Source organism: Aythya ferina, assembly GCF_964211825.1.
Source record: "Aythya ferina genome assembly, chromosome: 17".
Classification (NCBI taxonomy): domain Eukaryota; kingdom Metazoa; phylum Chordata; class Aves; order Anseriformes; family Anatidae; genus Aythya; species Aythya ferina.
Window position 1 is genome coordinate 8,910,994 of NC_140316.1, and position 23,275 is coordinate 8,934,268.

Below are 23,275 nucleotides of genomic sequence, written 5' to 3' on the forward strand. Positions count from 1 at the left end.
CACCTGTGTCCGCCCCCCCAGCCCCAAAACCCACGTCCTGAAATCCTCTTACTGCAGCCCCCTTGATCCTCTCCGCCGCAGCGCGGCTCGTTAGGAATAACGAGGTCATTACTGGGGGATTAATGAGCTGGCGTTTGGCAGCGCTTTGAAGGAGCGAGGTTCCCACCGAGGCCGCCCTGGCCCCCGTCCCGAGGCCTCCCCAGACCAGGCTGGGCCCCCCCCATCACCCCCAGCGAGGGGGAGCACAAAATGCCACTGTCACCACCCCTTTTCCGTCCCCGGTGTCCCGAGAGGGGCACGGCTCGGTGTCAGGTGCCCGCTCCGTGGGCTGTTCACTCTGAAGCCTACTGACGGCGTGAGCCCTCGCTGCCACCGACAGCTCCATGGGGACATGGCTGTCCCTGCTCCATGTCCCCGGTGGCACCTCCGAGCCCTCCAGCTGGTGGGGTGGAGAAGCGGAGGGGTGGGAGCCCCGCTGACCTTCCTCCAACCCTCACCCTCCTCCTCCTCCTCCAGGACAAAGGACCAGGAGGATCTTGCCAGAATTTTGCGTGTTTGTGCCAATTGCCAAGGGAGAGGGGCTGCGGTGCCAACAAACCCTGGCGCGGCCACTTGTGTTTTTTTTTTTTTTTTTTTTATCGGGGGGAGGGAGTTGGCCACAATCAGCCGAAGGAGGCAGAGTCCTGAAATCTGCTGGGGAAGCACATTTCTGGCCAGGCCTGAGCTCGGCGTGCTGGCACGGGGCCTGCGGCCACCGGCACGGCCCCTCCGACGTCACCTCGCCGCCTTCCCTCCCCAGACGTCGCTCCGGGAGCAGGGCAGGAGGCGCGGGGACGCACCGCGGGCACCAGGTACCCCTGGGGACCGAGCCCACCTGCGGCTCTCCCAGTCCTCAGGCTGCTTTCTGTGGGTTTTAGGGGGGTTTGGGGACACTGGCGGTGACCCCAACACCTGGCAGAGCCCGGCCATGGAGGCCGAGAGGCCCTTCCACCTCGTGTCCCCCCTCCTGGAGAGCCTGCCCCTGTCCCGTGTGGCGGGGACCAAGGTCTACATGAAGCTGGAGAACGTGCAGCCCACCGGCTCCTTCAAGATCCGGGGCATCGGGCACTTCTGCCAGGAGGTGAGCGTGGCAGGGGGGTCATGGGGGGGTGTAATGGGGACACCCGGTGCTGCCCTCGGTTTTGGGGACACGGTGGGGCCACGTGGTTGTGTCCTTTCCTCTTCTTCCTCCTGTTTTCCAGGCTGCCAAGAAGGGCTGCCAGCACTTCGTGTGCTCCTCAGGTAATTTTTTTGGGGGGAGGGAGGATGGGGGACACCCCCTGCTTCCCAGCCCCTCATCCTCACGCCCCCCACTCCCTCAGTTTTGGGGTTGCTCCCAGTGGGGTGCTGCATGGGGGAGAAACCGTGCGCCCCCCTACATGGATCACCCTGGGGGGATGGAGGAGATCTGACCCTGGAGGAGGGGAGGGGGGGGTCGAACCCCTCAAATGAAAGCCCCCCCTGTTTTTTTTGGCAGGGGGCAACGCGGGCATGGCCGCGGCGTACGCAGCCAGGAAGCTGGGGCTGCCGGCCACCGTGGTAGTGCCCAGCAGCACCGGCCCCAGCACCGTGCGCAGGCTGCAGGAGCTGGGGGCGACGGTGGAGGTCTGCGGCAAGGTAGGGCGCCCACCCCAAAAATTGGGGTTTGGGGGGGCACCTCGGTGCCTGTGGATGAGTACGGACCCCAAAAACACTCCCTCCTGCGTTGGGTTTTGGGTATCCCTGCGGTGATAAGGGGCACATCGCCAGGGCCCCAGGGCTGGATGCGGCCCCGCTGAGCACCCCTCGCGCCCCCCAGGTGTGGGATGAAGCCAACCGCAGAGCCCTGGAGCTCACCAACACCCCCGGCTGGGTCAGCGTCCACCCCTTCGACCACCCCTTGGTGTGGTGAGTGCCTTTGGGGCTCAGCTCCGCGCCCCGCATCCCCATCCCCGAGGGTCGGGCGGGTTTGGGGTGCCCACCGCCACCAAAATCCCCCAGGCAGGGCCACGCCAGCCTGGTCCAGGAGCTGAAGGACTCGCTGGAGGCCAAGCCCGATGCCATCGTGCTGGCGGTGGGCGGCGGGGGGCTGCTGGCCGGCGTGGTGGCCGGGCTGCAGCAGGTGGGGTGGCCCGACGTCCCCATCGTCGCCGCCGAGACCTGGGGGGCGCACAGCTTCCACGCAGCGCTGGAGGCCGGCCACCTCGTCACCCTGCCTGACATCACCAGGTGAGCGCTGGGGACACCTCTCCATCAGCAGGGGGTCCCCAACGTGACCACAGACCCCCCTTGGAAAGGTGCTGGGGGGCTCTGTGTCCTTGGCACATGGCACTGGGCCGTGGGTGTCATGAGCTGGCCGTTCCCAGCCAGCTCTGCCACCCCCACGGTGGGTCCCCGAGGGGATGGCATGTCCCAGGGCCACCCTGACCCTATTTTCCCAGCGTGGCCAAGTGCCTGGGGGCGCAGACAGTGTCGGCGCGGGCGCTGCAGTGCGCGCAGGAGAGCCGGGTCCTCTCCCAGGTGGTGGAGGACGCCGAGGCCGTGCGCGCCGTGGAGCAGTTCCTGGGTGAGCAGGGGTGGGACGGGGACACCGAGGGGGGTGCCCAACAACGGGGCTGGGCTCTCAGGACGTCCTCATCCCTACAGATGACGAGAGGATGCTGGTGCAGCCGGCATGCGGGGCGGCGCTGGCCGTGCTCTACTCGGGGCGGCTGCAGCGGCTGCAGCGCGAGGGGCGCCTGGGGACCCCCCTGGGCAGCGTGGTGCTGGTGGTCTGCGGCGGCAGCAGCATCACGGCGGCACAGCTGCGGGGCCTGAAGAGCCAGCTGGGGCTGGAGTGACCCCCCCCGGGTGTCCCCCCCCTTCCCCACGTCGCCCCAAAGGTGCTGAGTGGGGTGGGGAAACTGAGGCACGGCCCCGGGGACGCCGCGGCTGGAGCCTCAATCAGCGAGCGCTCCCGCTCTGGCTAATTTGCCACTGTCTCGATGCGTTATTATTCTAATGATTATTAATTATTACAACCCTCGCCCGTCCCTCCTGTGCTGTCAGAAGGGAACAGCGTGCGCGGACCTGCTGCTTACGGGGATTTATTGGGGGGGGTCCCCAGCCATGTGTCCGTTCGTCCATCCCAAAGCACCCATGCCCCCCCATCCCCTGATTTGGGGTCTCTCTCCCACCAGGGCCCCCACCCCTGACTGCCCCCCAGCTTACCACCTTTGCCCCAGCTCCCACCAGTTGATCCATTTAGCCCCAGTGCCCGTTTTGCCCTTTCCAGCCCCAAAACCCTCCTCAACCTCCCCCCGGAGCAGCTGCCGAAGCCCGTTCCCCTCGCCCGCCTGCCTGCCCTGAAGCCTTCTCCTCCCTTCCTTCCCTTTTTCCCTTTTCCCCAATAAATCCCCCCGGCCCGGCCAGCCCCCGCAATGCCTCCTGAAGGACCGAACCCCATAAATCAAAGCCCTGCTGCTCCGTCGTGGGCAGTAGCTTATGTAAAAAGGTGTTTCCAGGGAGCACCGAAGGCTGGAGAATCCTATTACGAGGCGCACTATTAATTATCGGGAGTCAGCCTGCCCTCCCCCTGCCATTTTTTATCCCGGGTCCCGGCCCCGATTACTTTCCACCTTTCCCACCTCAACCTCCTCGCACGGAGCCCCCGCCAGCATCCCAAATCCCAGGGGTGCCCCAGCACCCCGCAAACCACCCTCGGCCACGCGGCTGGGGCGTGATAATTAGCGTAAGGCTAATGACAGCAGCACACTAATAATAACGAGCAGGCGGCAAGCGCCCTTGTGCTTTAATCCCCATAACGAGGCCGGGCAGAGGTCACCGGGACGTGGTGCCACCCACAGGGGCAGCACCTCTCCTGTCCCCACCGCCTGCGCTTGTGCCTCAGTTTCCCCTCAGTTTCCCCGTGCGCCGCGCGCTTTTCTCGGCGTCCCCTCCCGTGGTGGCACGGGAAGGAAAAATTCCTCCACTTGGCTGAACGGGGCGGGGGGGAAAAAAAATTAAAAAATAAAAATAAAAAGAGGCAGCGGAGCGGCTGGCTGGCCATAAATCAGCAGCGGGACTTAAAATTCAGGTCAGCGAGAGGGGCTCTGGGAAGCCGGCGCGGGAAGGTAATTTATTCGGTTTATATCTTTTTACTGCAAGGCGAGGGGGGGGAGGCCGGACCTCGGCCGCGATTTTGCATTTTAAATATTAGTTTGGGGCCTCTTTGTGTGCTGGGGGGCACAGGGGTGTCTGCTTCTCCTCGCAGGCCCCCGATGAAGGGGGCCAGGGGCCGGAGCAGGTAGCTCAGGGGTTTTTATCCACACCGAACAACGCCAGGCGCTCACACCAGTGGCCTCCGCGAGAGGCAGCGGGGACAGGAAACCCACGGTGCCTTCTGAAAACAACTTTTTTTCATCTTTCTTTCCCCTTCTCCTTCCTTTTTCCTATCTTTTTTCCCCCCACCTTCATCCTTCTCTTCCCCCCCCCCCACCCCAGCACCACCCCATCCCCAGCCTCCGAAACCAGAATAAAACTCGGAGCCTCCGCTGACTGCAAGTACGATAAATAATCAGTAAACACAAAAACATACTTTATTTGTTTCTCCTTTATACAAAATAAAGAAACTAGAAGCAAAAACTATAATACATCCTCGGACCCGCGGGGCCGCCGGGATGCGCTGGGCTCGGCGGAGGCTCGGCCTTCGTTTGCGCCGCGCGCCGGTTTTGTGCCGCGTTTCTTTGTTTGTCTCCTTTTTTATTATTTTTTATTATTTTTTTCTGCCTCTTTCCGGTCCCGGGCGCTTCTTCGCCTCCCCCCCACACCCCTTCTTCCCCTAAAATTTAGGTTGGCTGAGCTCAGCGGGATGCTTGGGGAGCCCCCTGCCCGGCCTCCCGTCCCCCCCTCCCCGCGGCCTCGCCAAAAAAAAAACCACCCAGCGGGTCCCAACCCACCTCCTCCTGGGGAACAAAACGGGGGAACAACGAAAGCGAGGGGCTGAGGGGGGGGCTGCTATTCCCCGTGTCCCCCCCCCGGCCCCATTATATCGGGACGAAGGATGGGGATCATTAAAAAGAGGCTAATTAGCACTGGGGGGGGGGGGGAGCCCCGCAGCAGCCCCCCGGCACCGGTGGGACCCGTGTCCAGGCGAGTTCAGCTTTGGTCCGAGAGGTGGTGGTCCCGACGCCGGCGGGGGGCACAAAGGGGGGGTCTCGGGGCACGTTGTGTTGCCCCCACCCCAATAAAAGAGGGGGCACAGTGTGGGGAGGGGGAGGTAGCGGGGTGCCCCCAGCATCGGGATGGGGCTGCGGTGCCGGGGAGGATGCGTTTTGGCATCGGAGGGCGGCCGTGGCATCGGGGTTGTGGTTTTATTTGGGGGAAAAGGGGGGGGTGTCCGTCAGCCGGTGTGCCCCGGGGGGCATGGAGGGAGGTGTGGGGTGGGGATTTGTTGGGGGGGGGGGTGGGGAAGAGGCGCGTCCCCCCCCCGGCTCTACCACACCGCCGCCTCGCTCAGCTCCGGGTTGGGGTGCGCGAGCGCCCCGCTGTAGCCGCTATTGCTGGACATGGAGAAGGGGGGGCTCGGCCCCCCGCTGAAGACCTCCCCCGGGATGGGGTGCAGCGAGCCCGTCATCCCCGGCTCGGGGCTGGGGGTGTCGGGGTGCGAGATCATATCCGTGTACCTTTGGTTTTCTGAGGAGTGGTGTCCGCTTAGGGGGGGCTCCAAGGGTCCCAGGGGCGTGGAGCCGGGTCCTGAGTTCTGAAGGTAGCTGGGGTCGGCCGGGGACTGGGCCTGGGAGGGGGGCCCGTGGGGGAAAAAGTCATAGTTGCCTCCCGGCCCGTAGTAGTCACCTTGGTAATCTGCAATTAGGGGGGGGAAAGGTTGGAGCCGGCCCCCGGTGCCGTCACCCCAAGCCCCCCGCACCACCATGGGCATGACCCCATCACAGCCCCCCCACCCCAAAATGGTGCTTTTGGGGCGCTCAGCACCTCGTGGAGGTAAAAAGACCCCCCCTGATAGCCCCCCCATCCTAACACCGTGGCATTTTTGGGGTGGGAAGGGGAGGAAATAGGGGAAGGGGAGGGCGAGGGGCTGGGGTAACCGGGGTGAGGTGGGCGTGATCCCATTATTTAATGGGGAAAAGTATTTACAGGTGTAGAAATATTTCTGTTTTTATATGTATTTATGTATACACACACATATATATAAATAAATAAAAGGAGTGGGGGAGATGTGTGTATATGTAATGGGGAGATAGATAGGGGAAATATATATAAATGGGGAATAGATAATATATGGGGGGGAAATATATATATAAAATATATATTTAACACATATGGGTATATAAAACACTTATAAATATATATATAACACATATGGATATATAAATATATATAAATATATGATGCATATATACATAATGGGGAATATAATCCCATTTATCAGCCTGGAAGGGCTCGAGACCCCAACCTCAAGGGGTGCCCCCAAAGCCCCCGGGCTCGGGGGAGCTTTGGGGATGCAGCACAGGGACCCTGGCAGCAGTAGGGGTGTAGGGGAGGTGGTGGGGGCGTTTTGTCCAAAATTAGGAGGTGTTGCCCCAAAAGCCGTGGGGGCTCCCCGCTGCCCGTCCCATCCCGGCGGGGCGTCGGGGGGCGTTGGGGGCGGCGGTGACCTTCCATATGCTGCGGGCCCGGGAGGTAATGGGAACAAATGCGGCCTGAAAGGGGCACAAAAGCCCGCAGCTGGGGCTTTGTTCGCCGGAGAGGGGCCGCGCCGCCACCGCTGCCACCGCCACCACCACTGCCACCGCCACCGTCACCCTGAGCCTGGCAGCAGCACGGGGATCGGGGTGGAGAGGGACAAAGGGGATGGCGAGGGGGAAAGGAAAAGGGAAGAGGGATGGGGAAGGGGCTCCCGCGGCCGGTCCCTCACCTCCGTAGTAGGTGTAGGGCGTCGAGCCGAGCATCTCGGACTCGTCGAGGCGGCCGCCCAGGGGCCGCATCCTGCGGGGGCTGCGGAAGAAGGCGTGCCGGCGGGCACCCAGCGCGCTCAGCTGCTTCATCCGGCGCTCCTTGGACCGGCGGTTCTGGAACCAGACCTGCAGCAGGGGGACCAACGTCAGCCCCTAAGGATCGCCCCCCTGCACGCCTCCCCATATCCTGTGGGACAACCCCCTCCCCAGAATAAATCGGCCAGGGGTGGACGGGGAAAGGGGTAAAAATGTTGTCACCGCCTGGGGAGGGATTTCCTGGGGATGGATGGGGATAAAAGGGACGAGGCGGATGCCTTCTTTTGGGATATTCCCTCACCTGAACCGAATCTACTCCTGGCTGGAGGGGGGGCTAAATTATTGCCCCCCTCCTGAACCCGAGGACCCGCACACGTGGGGGCACACACACACCCGCTGCCCTGTGCACGGAGTGAGGACGGCACCAGCGCGGCGGGAGCGCCCTCCCCTATTAGCCCTATTAAACTCGTTAATCCCTATATTTCCACTGGGATTTTTATGTTTTTTTTTTGGGGTGGGGAAGAGCAGCAGGGACGTGCCGGGCAGGGACCATCAGCCTCTCTTTGCCCCCCTGGGGGCAGCGCCTTCTGCCCTCACCGGTGGCCAACGCTCGGCACCGGGGGTCCCGCCGGCCCTCCGTCCCCACCCCAAATTGCCCCGGCCCCCGGGGGAGGACATCACCACCCCGACCCTGACGTCACCGTCGAGGTGATGACGTCACCGTCCATCCCGTGACGTCACACGGGGGGGGCTCACCTGGATGACTCTCATGTTGAGGCCAGTCTCCTGCGCCAGCTGCTCGCGGATGTGCCGGGTGGGCTTTGGGGTGGCGGCGAAGGCGGCTTTGAGGGTCTCCAGCTGCTTGGCCTTAATGGTGGTGCGGGGCCCCCGGCGCTTGGTGCCCGAGTTCTGCTCCTCGTTCTCGTTGTTGGTGGTCTCCTTGTCCGACGAGGTGGAGTTGTCCGTCTCCTTGGGGTCGTCCTGCATGGGGTCCTGGAGATCCGGGGACAAACTCCTGTCTGTACATGAGGACACTGTAAAGGAGACCCAGAGAGGAAAGGGGGGGGGGGGGGGGCGGATGGCTTAGGAGAGAGAGCGACCCCCTTCTCCTCTGCCCTCCCCTTCCCACCGAGCCCGGATGCTTGCAGGAAATGGGGAGGGGGATTTTTGGGGGTGCTGGGTGCGGATCGCCTTTGCGCCCCCCCCTAAACAACGCACGGAGCTCATGGCAAGCATCGCCCGGCCCGGCCCCGCACGCCGGCATCTGAGCTGGCGACCCTATGAAGCTCCCCCCCACAAACTGCTTGGGGGTTCAGCAGCCGGGGGGGGGGCTTTTTGGGGAGGGGGCGGCCCCCCCCCGAGCACACCACAGCCCCCGGCGCTCTCCCTCTCCCCCCCACCGTGCCGCTCGCACCGGGGATGCGCCGCTGGGAGAAATGCGAGGGTCGGGGGGGATTTTGGGGGGGGGTCCAGTCACTGCCTTGAGCCTGGCTCACACCCCTCCCCCCCCAGCCGCCCCCTCACTGCCCCCCCCGGGGCCCCTGATGCCAGCACCCCCCCAGGCCAAGCTCTACTCGCCTCGCTCGCAGCAGCGGCCCCACTGACTGGCGTGGCAGGATCCGGCCCCGGGTGCTGGACGGAGAGAGAGCCCACGGAAGGGGGTGAGCACGGGCGGCTGGCATTGCTGGGACAGCACGAGCGGGCCTGATCCTGCCGTCCTGCCGCAGAGACAGCTTCCAAGGAAGTCAAATGGGAGCTTTGCCTCTGGGTGAAAGGAGGCGAAGGATCAGGCCCGCGGCGCGGGGGGCACCGGGCACACTCGCGGTGGGGTGGGGGGGGGGGCTCGGTGTAAAGCGGGGAGGTGGGCGTGCGTGGGGGGGCACCACGAGCATCCGTGGGGAGCAACGGGGGCTTAGAAGGCGTCTGGCCCCCATCCCAACCCTGCTCCACGAGGGGGAACGCGGGGCCAGAAAGAAAAACCCCGGCACCGGGGTGGGCACCGGCGCAGGATGCGTCCCCCTCGGTGTCCCCGAGGCCACGCGGCGCGTACCTGAGTTGAGGCTGCCTTCCTTCAGGGTGGGGGAGTTCAAATAATCCTCTTTGCAAACAAATTTGTTCTCGTCTATGATATAGAGTTCCTCGCCCGTGGAGAGCTGCTTGTTGCAGACCATGCAGGTGAAACAGTTCAGGTGGAACACTTTGTTCCGCGCTTTCCGGACCAGGTCGCTGGGGGAGATGCCTTGGGAGCAGCCGGCGCATTTGGTACCAAACCTCCTGGGGGGGGGGATTAAAAAAGAAAAAGAGAGGTGAGAGGCACGATTTTGGGGAGCGCACACGGCACCGCACGGGAATGCTTCGTACCCCACAACCCCATTTCCCCGGGGAGCTCGGGTTTGGGGTCCTCTCCTAGAGGACACGGGGGTCGCCCCCCCTCCAAAAGGATAGGGGGGTGAGGAGGGGGCTCGTTCCTCCCAGCCCAGCAGGGGGGAATTTCTTGTCCCCCCCCCACCATCCCCACACATCGCGGCCGGAGGGCACCGGGCCGGGCGCTCGGGGTAGCAGGGAGCACCGGGAGCAAACCGGGGGGCGGCGGCGGGGCCCGAAAGGACCCCGAGGCCGGGGGCTCGGGACCATCCTGCACCCCCCTTCCACCCCCCCGTTGTATTTTATTTTAATTTTTTCAGCTCGGAGCCGCCGCTTCGCACAGCTCCGGCTTCCCTCCCCTGCGCGCAGCGCTTTTCCCCGGCCGATGTTTTATTTTATTTTTATTTTTCCCCTTTTCATTCCTTTTATTTATCTTAATTTTTAATTTTTATTTTTTTCCCGGGAAACGAAAAAATGCAGAAAACGATTTCCTCGAGGACAAAAAAAAAGAAAAAGAAAAAGAAATAAAGAAAGAAAACAAAAAGGAGAAAACCAAAAGCCGCACACGGTGGCTGTGGCTGTGGCTGCCAGGCCCGGGGGAGCCGGGGGCTGCCAGGCCGGGGGGGGGGGGAATGGGGCTGGGGGGGGTCCGGGGGGTCCCCCCTTTTTTCCTCCTGGCCTCGGCACAACTTCTGCTGCCCGCGCTGCCGCCCGTGACGTTGATGTAGTGAAAGCATTACGGGTCGTAAGTCATTTTCCCCTTCCCATCCCGGCCCCTAATTTCCTCCCCGGCACCTTATCGGAGTCATTAGGGGCATTTAAGGAGCGGAGGAGCGCGGGGGGGCCCCCGGGGCCGGGGGGAAATAGGGGGGCCAAGGAGCGGCCCGGCGGGGAAGCGCCGCCCGCAGCGTTTTGGTGGCAAAAGGCGAGATTTTGGCACCGGCTTCGGCGGGGCCCCGGGGTGTTTTTTTTGCGCCTTTTTTTTTTTTTTTTTTTTTTTTTTGGGTGGGGGGGGGGGTCGGCGGAGAGGGCCGCGGGCCCGGCTGCTTTTGGAGGCAAGGTCACACAAGGAGCTGGGGGGGGGGAGATAAAGCACAGCCCCCCCCCAACCTCGGGCTGCAGCGCAGCCCCTGGCCCCATCTTCGCCGCGCCCTGCCCGGGCACCGCGGGTTGGAGCCCCGGGAGGGACGGACGGGGATGGGGGGAGCCCCCCAGATCCCGGGGGGAGACCCCCCAGAACCAGGGAAGAGAGCCCCAAGTCCCTGGGGAGACCCCCAGAACCCAGGAGGAGCCCCCCAGCTCCCGGGAAGGAAGGATGGGGATGGGGGGAGACCCCCAGATCTCGAGGGGAGACCCCCCAGATCCCAGTGGGAGACCCCCAACTCTCAGGGGGAGGCCCCCCATCTCTTGAGGAGCCCCCTCATCCTTTGGGGAGTCCTCCTCATCCCTTGGGGAGCCCCCCCAGCTCCTCTCCTCTTCCCCGCCGGGCTGGGAGCGGCGGCGGCACCGCATCCCCTCGGTGTGGGGTATGTTTTTTGTTGTTTTTGTCGTTTTTTTTTTTTTTTAGGGGGTGCCACTCACCTGAAAAAGTCATTTTTACAGTAGAGTTTGCCTTCCCTGGAGAAGCATTTCTCGGTCAGGTTGCACTTGCACTCGCAGCACTGGACGCATTTGATGTGCCATGCCCTGTCCAAGACGTTGAGCAGAAAGCGGTCCAGGATCGGCCTCTCGCAGCCCGCACAATGCACCATCATCACCTCCGCCGGGGGAAAGGAGCCTCGCCACCGAGAAGTCAGAGCCCCGAGCGAGGTCTCACAAAAATTCAACCGTCGGGGAAAAAAAAAAAAAAATAATAATAAAAAAAAATAACAACACACCAGGAAAAAAAAAAATCTCAAAAATTAAAGGAGGGGAGCGGAGCTGTCAAGTTCTTCCCCCTCTTCTCTCCGGCGGGGATGGAAAAAATAAAAACACAAAACCCAAAAGCCCAAAGAAAAAAAAAAAAAAAAAAAAAAAAAAAGACCCCCCCCCAAAAATCCAAAACGGCCCCGAAAAAGCCCGAAGGGACGCCCCCGGCCCCTCCGTCGTGCTGGGGGGCTGTGCGGCAGCGGGCAGGGCAGGAGGGGTGCATGAACGCCCCCCCTGCAGCCGGCAGCCCCGGTGCCTCGCTGTGCTCCGCCGCCGCCGCGCCGCCACTCTCATGCTGTCCCCATGGCCAGCTTTGTCCCCCGCCTTAGTTAATTCGCGCATCCTTATTCAGATTTGGTGACGTGGGGGCCCGCGTCGGCCGCCCGGTGGCCAATGGCATCCCGGTGGCCATGGCAACCTCTTAATTTATAGCATATCTAAATTGGCTCCAGCCCTGCGCTTGGCACAGAGGGAAAAAAACAACGCGCCTCTATTGTTGAGGGTGGCTTGTACCTGCGCCGCCAAGTGAGTACGCACCTGGCTTGGGGGGGGCCGCCCGGGGGGCTCCGCTCGGGCTTTTAATTGTATTTTTTTAAATTTCCCTCCTTCTATAATTTAATTTATCCCAGAGGGATGCTCGGGGAGGACTCCCCATCCCGGCTCGGGATGGGGAAGGCAGCACCTGTTTTCTCGACGGGATCGCTTTTGGTGTTATTACTATTGTTATTTCGTATCATTTATTTTGGCCGGGACGGGAGGTAAAAGGAACGAGGGAGGGGAGAGGAACTGGGGGAGAAGGGGGGAGGAGGATTTTTGGGGAGGGGGGAAAGAAAAAGGGAGGGGGCGCAAAGTTGCGCTGCGGGCCCCCCGCGGGGCTTTGTGGAGCTGCCGTGGGGGCCCCGCGATGCGGGGATGAACGGGGAGGAAGGGGAGGAAGAGGAGGAAGGGGTGGAAGGGGAGGAAGGAGAGGAAAGGGAGGAAGAAGAGGAAGGGGAGAAAAAAGAGGAAGAAGAGGAGGAGGAGGCCGGGACGGGGCCGCCGCACTTCTCCGCTGTTTTTTCTCCCCAGCTGCAGGTGCGGCGGGGCTGTGCCGAACCGGCTGCCCCCGGGGATCCGGCCCCTGGGGACCCCCCGAATCCCCCCGGCCGCCCCCCGAAACCCCGCAGCCGGCGAGGGGAACGGCAGAGGAAAGCCAAAAAAAAAAAAAAAAAACAAACAAATCCGCAGCGTTAAGGACATCGCCGGGAGAGGGAAAAGGAGGCGGATTTGTGTGGTTCGGGGCAAGAGGATGGAGGAGAGAAAATACGGAGAGGAGGCCACCGAAAAGAAAGAAATAAAACAAAAGGTAAAGAAAAAGAGAACAGAGAAAGAAACGAAAAATAATAATATTTTTTTTAAAAAAGAGTGAAAAGTGAAAAAACCTGCAGACGAAAGCAGAGAAAAAAGAAACAAGAAAAAAAGAGAAGAGAAAGGAAAACGGGAGATTGAGGAAAAAATAAAGAACAAAAATAAACGAAAACGGATGGAAAGAATGAAGGAAAAACGAAAAATAATAAAAAAGAAAATCAGAAAGAAAAAAGGTAAAGGAAGCTAGGAAGAGGTGAACGAAAAAAAAAAAAAAAAAGAAGAAAAGAAATAAAATAAGGGAAGAAACCAGGCAGGAAAACCATCGGGAGCACGGAAACTGAAGAAGAGAGAAACGGGAAGGAATGAAAGAAAGGATGGAAAATAAAGGGCACGAAAAGGAGAGCTGGAGAAAGCGCGAGCGAGGAAGGAAGGAAACGAAGGAAAACAAAGAGAGGAGGTGAGAAAGAAGGAGAGAGAAGGAAATAAATGAAGAAGGCACCGGCTAAGGAGGGAAGGAGCAGGACGGGAGGAGGCGACGGGAGCGCCCGCTGCGCCCTTCCCCAGCGCGCTGCGCCCGAAGTTTGCCCTCGGGGGGGTTTCGCCGCTGAATTTCCACGCCGGAGAGAGACCTCGGGGAGGGTCGGGGCAGGGGGTCACGGCCCCGGTACCGGCCCCAACACCGGCCCCGGGGGGGGCCGGCAATTCCCCCCCGCGCTGCGCCCCGGAGCCGCGCAGCAGAGCTGCGTTCCCACGGACTTGTTCCCGAGGTAGGTGCGGGTGCGCAAAGGCGTGTGCCCGCGGGAGGTGCGCGCACACGCGTGGACACGCACCCCCACGCGTGCACACCTCCAGGCCGGGGCAGCGTGCCCGCGCTCCTGCGCGCACCCGCGCCCTCCCCACGGGCACAGCCGGGCCGCGGGGGGCTCCCGGTGCGCCCCGTCGGGGGCCGCGGCTCTCGGTGGGCTCGGACCCGGTTCCACGGTGGGGGGGGAACGGCTTTGGGGAGGGGGACACACCGGGAGGGCGTGGGGAGGCGCCGAGCACACGCTGCCACGGGCACGCGTGGAGGTGCCGGATAGGGGGTGCGGAGCTTGTGCGCTCCCGCGCACCGCCGTTCCCACGGCTTGGCGGAGCCTCCCGTAACCCACCCCCCCTCCACGGGGCTGGCCGATTTTTCCCGAAGAACCCCCCCGGACACCCCCGGGATCCTCCCGGGAACCACACCGGGACTCCCCAGAATCCTCCCGGGGTCCACTCGGAACCTTCCTGGGCACCCCCCGGAGACCTCTCCAGGACCCCCCGGGACCTCTCCAGACCCAAGAGAAGGGCGAGGGGGGCTTGGAGGGGGCGCGAGGCGCTGCCAGGCGCTGCCTCTTCCCCCCTCCCGCTCCCCGTTTCGTTTGAAAGTAAAGGAACAAATAAAGGCAACGGGGAGGGGAGAAGAAAAACGCAACCCAGGAGCCCCCCAGCCCACCCCCGCTGGCCGCATTCCCCCGGGGTAATTGAGGCAGCGGCACACTGATGGCACCTAACGAACCCGTTGTGTTTTAACAGGGGAGCGCACGGAGAAGCGGCGTCGCTCGTAGAAGATGTCGATGGAATTTACACCCTAAAAAAAAAAATAATAATAAAAAAAAATCCCCTTTCAAGAATAAAGTGTATCAACTTACAACACAACAGACGGCAGAGGGATAAGTGAAACAGACAAAAGACAAACAAGATAATAATCTGTTTCCAATCAGTTAAGCCCTGTAGAATTTGTAATACGCGGTTTGCATATTCCCCCGGTGTTTTGTAATTAATTATCTAGCTGCTAGGATGCTCCGCCGCCGACTTGGTGGAGGTTTTCCCCGATTTCCCCTATTTTCGGGTGCAGCGCGGAGCGGGGCCGGAGGATGCCGCAGCCGCCCCCTCCACTCCCCGGTAAAAGGGGGCCGGGGCCGTTTTAACATTAAACAAACCCAGCAAGCATCTCGTCGCCGGGCCATAGGCGTTTCTGAGTGACTGCGTTACAAATTGTAAATTTAAATAGCTCACAGGATTCATTACCTCCCGCGTCTGATTTCACCCAGCCGTGAAAAATTGTCCTGGTGTACCACTGAGAAAGGGTTTGCTGCAAAGAGCCACAGCCTAATCACCAGCTTTCTCTCTCCAACAAAAGTGTAATTATTTTGTTTTGGGTGTAAATATAACCCACGGTACAAAAAAAAAAAAAAAAAAAAAAAGGAAAAAAAGAAAAAAAAAAAAAAAAGATAAACCTCCAGCAGCGTCTGAATCCATCGCGGGGCCGTTTAGAAAGATCCGTCCTAAATTAATACCAAGGTTAAAAGGGGACGTGGAAATTTCCGAGAGGTGCGGGGGGTGCTGGGGGTTGCGGAGCCCCGAGCATCGCCACAGCCCCCCCGGAGCTCCCCCGGCAAGGAGGGACCCCAACCCGGGAGGGATCCCAACCCCGACCCCAATCTCCTGCCCCCAGGACGGGCCCCGGTGCCCCTCCCGATTTCTCCGTGCCCCCCCAAATCTCCTCCTCTCTTCCCCTTTTCGGTACCGGGGAGCCCGGCCCGGGGGGGTTTTGCTCGCCGCGGGTGTTTTTGTGCACAGCGGGAGGGGAACACACAAATAAACAATCAAACCAACCCAAAACCAACATGAAAAAAAAACGAAATCCAAACGAAGAACGAAGGGATTTTTTTTTCACCTTTTTTTCTTGGTTTTAACGGATTTATCGGTGCCTCCCCTCCCAGCTCCATCCCCGGGTTTCGGAGAGGGGAACGGCACCAAACGAAAAGGGGCGGCAGGAGATGAGGGGGGCTCCGGGATCAGGCTCCTGGGGGACGTTTATAGGGAAAATAAAAGGGATTTTTTTTTTTTAAAAAAAGGAAAATTAGAAAAAAATGAAAATTAAATAAAAGGAAAGTTAAAAAAAAGAAAAATTAAAGAAAAAATTATAAGAAAATTAAAAGAAAAAACAAAAAAGGAGAAGGGAAAAAAAAGGAGAAATGGAAAAAAAAACACACACAGAAGAGGGAAGGGTGCGGGATGGATCCCGCAGCCCCCGGTGCCCCGGGGCTCTCCGGCTTTTGGGGGCGGCCGGCCCCGACCCCCCCCGACTCTCCGACGCCCACCCCCCGGTCCCCCACCCCCGGCCCCAGCCCCCAGCCCTTTCCCGGTGCGGCAGCGGGGCCGGCGGTCGGGATTTCTCCGCTCGCTTTCCCTTCTCCCTTCCCACAGCTGTTTGAATCGGTTGATTTTTATTTTTTTTTTATATCTATTTTTTCAGTTTCCGAGGGTGGCGGTAATTGGAGAGGCTTTAATTACCCCCACACCCACCCTCCCCGAGCTCCAGCCCCATCCCGGGGCCCCGTCCCCATCCCCTGCTCTCCATCCCTGCCATTTGGGACCCCAAAAAAAAACCCCAAACCACCCCCCTCGCCCCCCCGGAGCCTCGTGTGTGCCTCCCCCTTGCACCTTGCAATAAACCGAACCTGAGCTTGAGCCACTTAATTTATTTGGGGTGGCGTGGAGGGGTTTTGGGTGGGGGGGGCGCAAAACCCTCTCCAAATTTCCTGGGTTTGCCGCACCCTCCCGTCGGTGCGACCTCCCCCCCCAGCCCTTCCTCGGCTCGGGGCCGTCCCCCCCCCGCCGTAGCGGCGCTAATGAGGGTGTGTGTTGACACGGCGAGGCGATGCCCCCGCTTTGCCTTTGTTTGGGAGGTGTGAAAGGAGGGGGATCTGCATGAGAAAAGGCGGCGGCGAGCGCGGAGCTGCGGCGGGACGGAGCGAGCCGGTGCGTGGGGAGGGCGCCCCGTCGGGGCAGGGACCCCCGGAGTGATTGAGGGGGTCGGGGAGGGGGGGCTGGGGGATAAGGGGTGGGGGCAAGGGGCGCTCCGGGGTACGGTGGTGGCCACCCCGAGGAGGGAAAAGCCCGAGGTTAGGGGGTTATCGCCCCCCCCCGCGCTGCCGTCGGGGGGCGGTGGTGGTGGGGTAAATGGGAACCCCTAATGGGAACCCCCAAATGGGAACCCCTAAATGGGAACCTCAAATGGGAACCCTAAATGGGAACCTCAAATGGGAACCCCAAATGGGAACCCCAAATGGGAACGTAAAGGGGGTGGGGAAGGGCTGATGGAGATGGGGGTGTCCCCGTCGGGCTGTGCCCCCCCCCTCCCTTCCCGTTTCCATGCCCCAGCTTTGATTTTTTCGTGGGAAATAGGGAAAAGGGGATGGGGGGGGGGGGGGGGCGCACGGCCCGCACCCGCGGGCAGGGTTTGGTTGGGGCCGGGTGGTGCCGCTGGGAGCTGCGGGGGGGGGCACGGGGGGGTGCTGAGAGTACCCCGACCCCCCCCCATGGGTATATAACGGGGCCGAGGCGAGGGGTCCCGCGGCGGGGGGGGGACACACTCGAAGCCCCCCCCGAAGCGCGTCCGGCACCGGCTGCAGAACCCCCCGGGGGGGTCCCACGGTGTCCCCCAGCCCCCCCCCGTGTCCCCGACCCCCCCCATGTCCCCAACCCGCCCCCCCCGCCCCGCCCCCGGCCCTCTCCAGGGTCCTGAACGGCCCCGGCCCCCCCAGCCCCCCCCGGCCCCGCTCCCTGTCTCGCTCTTTCGCTCCCCCCCCCGTTTTTTTTCTCCTTTTATTTTTCTCTCTCTCGATTTCTCTTTTTCTTTCTTTTTTCCCACCCTCTCTTTTCCTTTCCTTGTCTCTCTCTTTTCTCTCTTTTCTTTCTTCGCTCCTCTTTTTCCTCTTTTCTTTTTTCTCTTTCCTCTTTTTTTTTTCTCATCTCTTTTCTTTTTTTTCTTTTTTCCTTTTTTCCTCTTTCCTCGTTCTTTTTTTTCTTGCTCTTTTTTTCCTTTTCCCTCATTCTCTTTCTTTTACCTTTTTCTTTTTATTTTTCCACTTTCTCATTTTTTTTTCTGTTCCTTTTTCTTTCTCTTTCTTTACCTCCTTTTTTTTTCTTTTTTCTTTTTTCTTTTTCCTCTTTCCTATCTTTCTGTTTCCCACTTTTTCTTTCTTTCTTTACCTCTTTTTCTCTTTCTTTCGTTTGCCTCTTTTTCTCTTTTTTTTTTTCCTTTCCTTTCCCTCTTTTTCTCTTTCCCCTTTTCCCCTTTTTCCTCTTTTTCTCTTCCTTTCTTTCCCTCTTTTTCTTTCTTTCTTTTCTTTTCATTTTTTCCTTTTTATTTTTCCTCTTTCTTTGTCTTTTTCTTATTTTTTCTCCTATTTTTCTTTGTTTCCTCCTTTTCATTTTCTTTCTTTCTTTCTTTCTTTCTTTCTTTCTTTCTTTCTTTCTTTCTTTCTTTCTTTCTTTCTTTCTTTCTTTCCTTCTTTCTTTCTTTCTTTCTTTCTTTCTTTCTTTCTTTCTTTCTTTCTTTCTTTCTTTCTTTCTTTCTTTCTTTCTTTCTTTCTTTCTTTCTTTCTTTCTTTCTTTCTTTCTTTCTTTCTTTCTTTCTTTCTTTCTTTCCTCCTCCCTCACATCCCCTTTATTTTCCCCACTTTCCCTCGGTTTCTCTCCCATTTCACACACACACCTCCAGCACCGATCTCCCCGTCTCTCCCCCCTTTCCCCCCGCTCTCCCTCCTCCCCCACAGAGCTCCGTTTGCCAAAAGAGTGGAAATTTTACAGATGTGATGATTGGAGGGGAAGACCCTCGGAGCCCCCACATCCAGCACCCAGCACCCTGCTGGCCCCAGCCCCGAGGGGGTCCCAGCACGAAACCCTTCTTCTGCTGGGACCGGAGCAGAAAACCAAGCTGCCAGCGGTGGGGCGGGCACGCACAGCCCCTGCTCCCCCCCAAAATGTGGCAGCCCCAGGTCTGCGGGGGGACCCAGGCAGCCGACAAAAAGCAATGCAAACCCTGGGTGTTGCAGAAAGGTGATGCTGGGATGCATCTGCTTCTCCTCCGGCACAATCCCCCTGTGCTGCCCCCCAGGACAGCGAGAATTCGGGCTGCCAGCTGCCCCCCGGGCATCCCCTGGCTGGACGGGGGGCACCGCCAGCTGCCCCCTGCCCCTTTATGTGTGTCCATGTGCACGTCCCGCTGCTGGGCACGCACACATGCACGCAGACCCCTTCCCTACACTCGTAACGCAGCCCTCCATCGTGTCACACACACCCCTACCACCCTATAACGTGCCCCCCCCGCACCACCCAGCGTGGTGACCCCATCTCCTCTGCCATGGGTTCAATAAAGGGGCTCAGGGCTTGGTACCCCCCAGGCTGTCACCGTCACCTGGGCAAGTGGCGACCTTGCTTTCTTTTCCTTTCCCCTCTCCTCCTGCTGTCCCCACTCCCTTCTTCACTGTACCCAGGGGCAGAAAAGGGTCCTTGCTCCAGGTGGGTCCCCATTACCTGGGGCAGGGTCCCCGTGGGGCTGGAGGGCGAGCTGGAGGCTTGGAAGGAGAGAGGAGTCCCCCGTGGGCTGGGGAAGCAGCTGGAGTCGGCTTCTTCACGTTTTTTCTTTAAATGCTTCTCATCCTTTTTTTTTTTTTATTATTATTTTTTTTACATTTTGGAGCAGGACAGGTTGCCCATCTCCCTCTTCCAGCTGGAGCCGGGGGGGGCTCCTCACCTGGGCCAGCTGGTGGCGGGGTCGAGCCCGGGGGATGCTCTGCAGGGCAGAGACCCCCCAAGGAGCCCCCAGGGAGCCTCTGGTGCCCCTTCAGGTGAGTCCCAAAGCCCCTGTGCGGATGGATTTAACCCTTGCAGTGCCTGGGTAGTGACAAAGCCCCCTGGTTGCCGGCACCGGGGTTTTTGGGTGGCTCAGTGAGGGGAACAACGAGCCCTAATACAAGGGAGCTGCTGAGCAGCACTCTGCTTTATTATCTTCCTGTGAACAAACGATGTTTTGGGTGGCCTCCCGTATGGGCTCATGCAGATTTGGGTCGGGAACAGAGGGCAGGCTGATGCAGGCAGGCTTATTACAGAAAGACGAAGTGTCTGCATGGGTAAATGCAAATGGGAAGGAGTTGCACGCAGACGCACGCGTGCCACCACCCCAAACCACGCAGGTGCACCCCCACCCCCTGGCTCTGCTCACACTGCTCTGGGTGCAGAGAGAGTTTGGACAAGGTAGGGGCTTGCTCCTCCGTGCCCCAGCATCCCGAATACCCGGTGGCAGCCCCAGAGGCTGCTTTCTCTCCACAGAACCCAAATTTCATCCTGCGCTTGAGAGGGGGTGATGAGACCTGGCAGGGGCAGGCGCAGGTCCTGGGCTCACTGAGGCTTTGTGCAACTTCTGGGGGCTTGGGCAGGGGCTGTGACAGAGCTGGCAGCAGCCCCTGGCCCTGGATCTTCATTTCCTTGCACTGGTGCATGAGAGGAGATGAGCAAGGTGCAGGAGGCTGCCCCTCGGAGCTCTCCGGTCACCCCTCGTGCAGCATCTCCCTTTGTTTCCCCCCACACCCGCACCTCGAACCCTTTGGAAAGCAGGCAAGCTGCCGCCGCCGGCCCTGCAGTGAGCCTGGGACAATTCATTTATTTATTTTTTCACACAAGGGGTAAACACAATAATTTCAAAGGAGCGATGGCTTCCCAGCGGAGAAGCCAGGAGGGACCTGCCGCGAGGTCCTGGCGCGCCGTGTCACTGACGCTGATTCGATCTGACACCCGGGTGTCTCCGCAGCCACCACATTGTGTGCCGCAAATGTATATTAACATTAGTATGCATTGGCACAATATGGATCCATTATTCCAGGCGCTTCTGAGGACTAGGTGCTGCGCAGGAGCAGCTGCTGCTTTTGAAGCCTCAGAGCGTCAATAGATTCAGAGGTTTTAGGGCCAGAAGGGACCCCGGCGACCACGCAGCCCGGCCTCCTGCGGAGCACCGGTGGTTTCGGCATCCTGCCCCGCAACGCCGGGCTCGGCAGCACCTCCCCTCCTGCAGCTCACGCCGGAGAAGTTGCCGTTGCCCTTGGTCCTATCCTTCTCCTCGTTAATCATAAAAGGGCCATTTTTTGTTATTTTGTCTTGTGGAGATCCAGCTTGGATCCTCACCACTTGGTTCTCTTGGGTGTCCCCCCTTCTCCCGTGCCACCGAGTGTGGGCGAAGGAAATGCTTTTCCCCTTTTGTTGAAGCTGTGACTGCACAGGAGGAAGGAAAATAAAAATCTCTGTCCTGGAATGCCTGTCTTAAAAAGGATTCTCATGGGGGGATGGTATCTGGGAAGATGTTCAGGTTTTGGGTTGTTCCCTGGCTCTGACCGTACACCAAACCTTCAGGCTTTGTTCCAGAACATCCGTGTGCATGCATTTAGCGGCGAAGGGTGCTCTAGGAGGGCTTTGGTTTATATTACTTCTCCCAGTTTATATTACTTTCTCCCAGAAAATGAAGGAAAACAATTAAAAGAGAATAAAAATAAATAAAAAGAGCTGAAAGTCTTATGTTATGGTCACAAAAACTCATCAAAAAAGCACCTCTGGTGTGACAGCTGAAGACAGGTGCCTATACCTTGTGCCACCTCTGATCCCCGAATCACTGCTGGGAACTGGCTGGTAAAGGGACCGGGATCAGGTCCAGGGTTTGCTTTCAAACAGGATTTTATCCTTTTGGTTCCCCCATGTTCCTACTTCTGGGGACAGCAGCTGTGCAACGGAGGAGGTAAGGCCATGTCACCCCATATCCACTGAGGTTTTAGGGATCCCCCAAGGGGAGGACACGGTGCCCATGGGGACTGCAGGGGGCTCCTGGGGTCCCTGTCCTGCCCCAGCCAGAGCAGATATGGGGGGCTGAGGGATGTTCTGGTGCCTGCGAGCCCAGAAGGCTCTCCCATCCCATGCCCAGGTTTGGGGTCCCGTCTCATCCCTTCCCACGCTGGATTGCTTTGAGACCCAACTCTGCTCACCCGCATGCTTTGGGGTGGCTTGGCTGACGTGGTGAGCCCCTGCTCTCCTTTTCGTGCTGCCCTTGAAGGCTTTCCCTACATGCTGCAGCTGGTGGGAGAAAGCACCAAGCTAAATTCCCTTTCCCATCCTCAGCTGGAGGCGGAGGAAGCAACATTTAAGACAAGCCACAGGCGTTGTCCCTCCAGCACAGAGCTGTCAGTGGGACTCCTTGCTGCAGGAGCTTCATGGATAAAGAAACCAGACAAGCTTGGAGCAGGGAAATTGCTTGCAGGATGGTGAAACCATTGAAACCAGAGCTGTTTCTGGTGGTCCTGTGCTGGTAGATAGGAGAGGGTCCTGGGGAACTGCCGATTCTTGTACGGTGTTGCTGCATGTGTTTGTCTCCAGCTCAGGATTTTGGCGGGGTCCGAGGAAATAAGGCAGCGTTCCTGGAAAGGACATCTCCAGCACATCTCCTCCTATCCTGCCTTGCGTGAATTGCCTCGTTCCTGGCTGCCAAGCCGGATCCTGCTTTGCCTTTTCTGTTCCGCTGCTCGGCTCGTGTCACAGCCGGCTGTCCCTCACCTCTCATCAGCCCTGACAACGACGAGGGGAAATGAAAAAAGATTATTTGGTATCATTTTTCCCTTCTACCAGGCGTTTCGTGTAGGAAACACTTTCAAAGAAGAGGGATGAATCACACAGCTACAGAAATTAGAGATGGAAAGGACCTTTTAGGTCAGCCAGTCCATTTCCCTGGCAATGCAGAGAAGCTCAGGGGTGCAGCTAGGTTTTCAAGGACTTCACCCAGTTTAAAACAACTTCAGCAACTTAAATCCATCCTGAGCCAGCTGCAGCTGGAAGAGGGCTGGGTTTTGGCCGAATGTGGTGTGAAGGCCCCAAAGCTTTCTCCCAGTTAAGGTGCAGATTTTTGCCCTGGGAGCTGCTGGGGAGAGGCTGCGGAGCGGGGCATGGAGTGGCCAGACCCCTGGATGGCCACGGGCTCTCCTGGCTCCCTGTACCTCAGTCTGGCACGATTTGTGATATAGATGCCGAATCAACCATTCCCATCCTAGCTATGGGCTACCCAGGTCCTGCAGAAATTCCTTCGCATGGGGAGGGAGAAAACCAAAAAAAGCTGGGAGTCGAGGGGGAAATAAACCCATAATTACGTTAATTTTCCAAGAACCCTCCAGTCCAGGGGCTTGTGGTTGAATACAGACTTTTGGCCACGTGAACTCTCTCCCAGTGACTCTGCAAATCCTTATATTTATTTTTCTGGTCATTATCAAAAGGCAGAAAGAGCTGCTGAGCATGGGATGCATCCAGAAGGACCTCTCTAATTAACCCAGGAGGGAGAGCATCCCTCCCGCCTGCCCTGACCCTGCACCTACAGGGATGGAGCAGGCTTGCCAGTGCTCACCTGGGCACCGAGCCTTAATCTCCGTCCCCAAAACACCCGGCCCCTGATCCGCCTTACGGGGACAGTGCCGCGACGCTGCCACCTCCTCCTCATAAGTGGTCACCTGCCAGCTTCAGCTGGAGGCGTAATTGCCATCCTTGAGGCCTGAGCCGTCTTATTCCCCTTGAAGCCGATGAGGAAACCTCCCAGACTCCGCAGGAGGCTGTGCTGCGATCCCCCCATCTCTTTTCCCAGGATTTATCTCCTCGCGGGGCCGGGAAGGGAAGGGTCTGGAGGGAGCGGGTGCCTCGGGGAGCCGGGGCGAGAGAAAGAAGAGCAAACACAGGTCCATTAATCCGCAGTTAGTCTGCCTTTTTTGTTAGGAAGATGAACTTGATGAGTTAATTAAGCCACAGCCTGTAAAACCAGT

The 23,275-nt window shown here is 59.2% G+C and overlaps 2 protein-coding genes across 3 annotated transcripts; one reads left to right on the forward strand and one right to left on the reverse strand.

Annotated features, from left to right (window-relative positions):
* Nucleotides 1-787: 787 nt before the first annotated feature.
* On the forward strand, nt 788-20,639 carry SDSL (serine dehydratase like). 2 transcript variants are annotated; one of them, XM_084538790.1, is made up of 8 exons: nt 788-1,120; nt 1,242-1,281; nt 1,517-1,656; nt 1,838-1,926; nt 2,020-2,247; nt 2,460-2,584; nt 2,665-2,864; nt 20,629-20,639. In XM_084538790.1, the coding sequence occupies exons 1-7, from the start codon at nt 968-970 to the stop codon at nt 2,856-2,858; spliced, it is 969 nt and encodes a 322-aa protein (XP_084394916.1). In that variant the 5' UTR covers nt 788-967; the 3' UTR covers nt 2,859-2,864; nt 20,629-20,639. The 2 variants fall into 2 exon arrangements, with proteins under 2 accessions (XP_084394916.1, XP_084394917.1); XM_084538791.1 differs by lacking the exon at nt 20,629-20,639 and having other exon boundaries at nt 804-851; nt 959-1,120; nt 2,665-3,043.
* Nucleotides 5,492-11,125, reverse strand: LHX5 (LIM homeobox 5; the record flags this gene model as incomplete). The annotated part of the gene is made up of 5 exons (XM_084538789.1): nt 5,492-5,859; nt 6,932-7,097; nt 7,764-8,041; nt 9,058-9,281; nt 10,953-11,125. 5 exons carry the CDS (start codon nt 11,123-11,125, stop codon nt 5,492-5,494), a joined length of 1,209 nt encoding a protein of 402 aa, XP_084394915.1.
* Nucleotides 20,640-23,275: the final 2,636 nt, after the last annotated feature.

What these genes read in the sequence shown, in the direction of transcription:
- SDSL (XM_084538790.1), top strand. Translation starts at nt 968, where the DNA reads ATGGAGGCCGAGAGGCCCTTCCACCTCGTGTCCCCCCTCCTGGAGAGC. An exon ending in TCGGGCACTTCTGCCAGGAG is followed by an intron (nt 1,121 to 1,241) that starts GTGAGCGTGGCA and finishes CCTGTTTTCCAG; the next exon opens with GCTGCCAAGAAGGGCTGCCA. An exon ending in ACCCTGCCTGACATCACCAG is followed by an intron (nt 2,248 to 2,459) that starts GTGAGCGCTGGG and finishes CTATTTTCCCAG; the next exon opens with CGTGGCCAAGTGCCTGGGGG.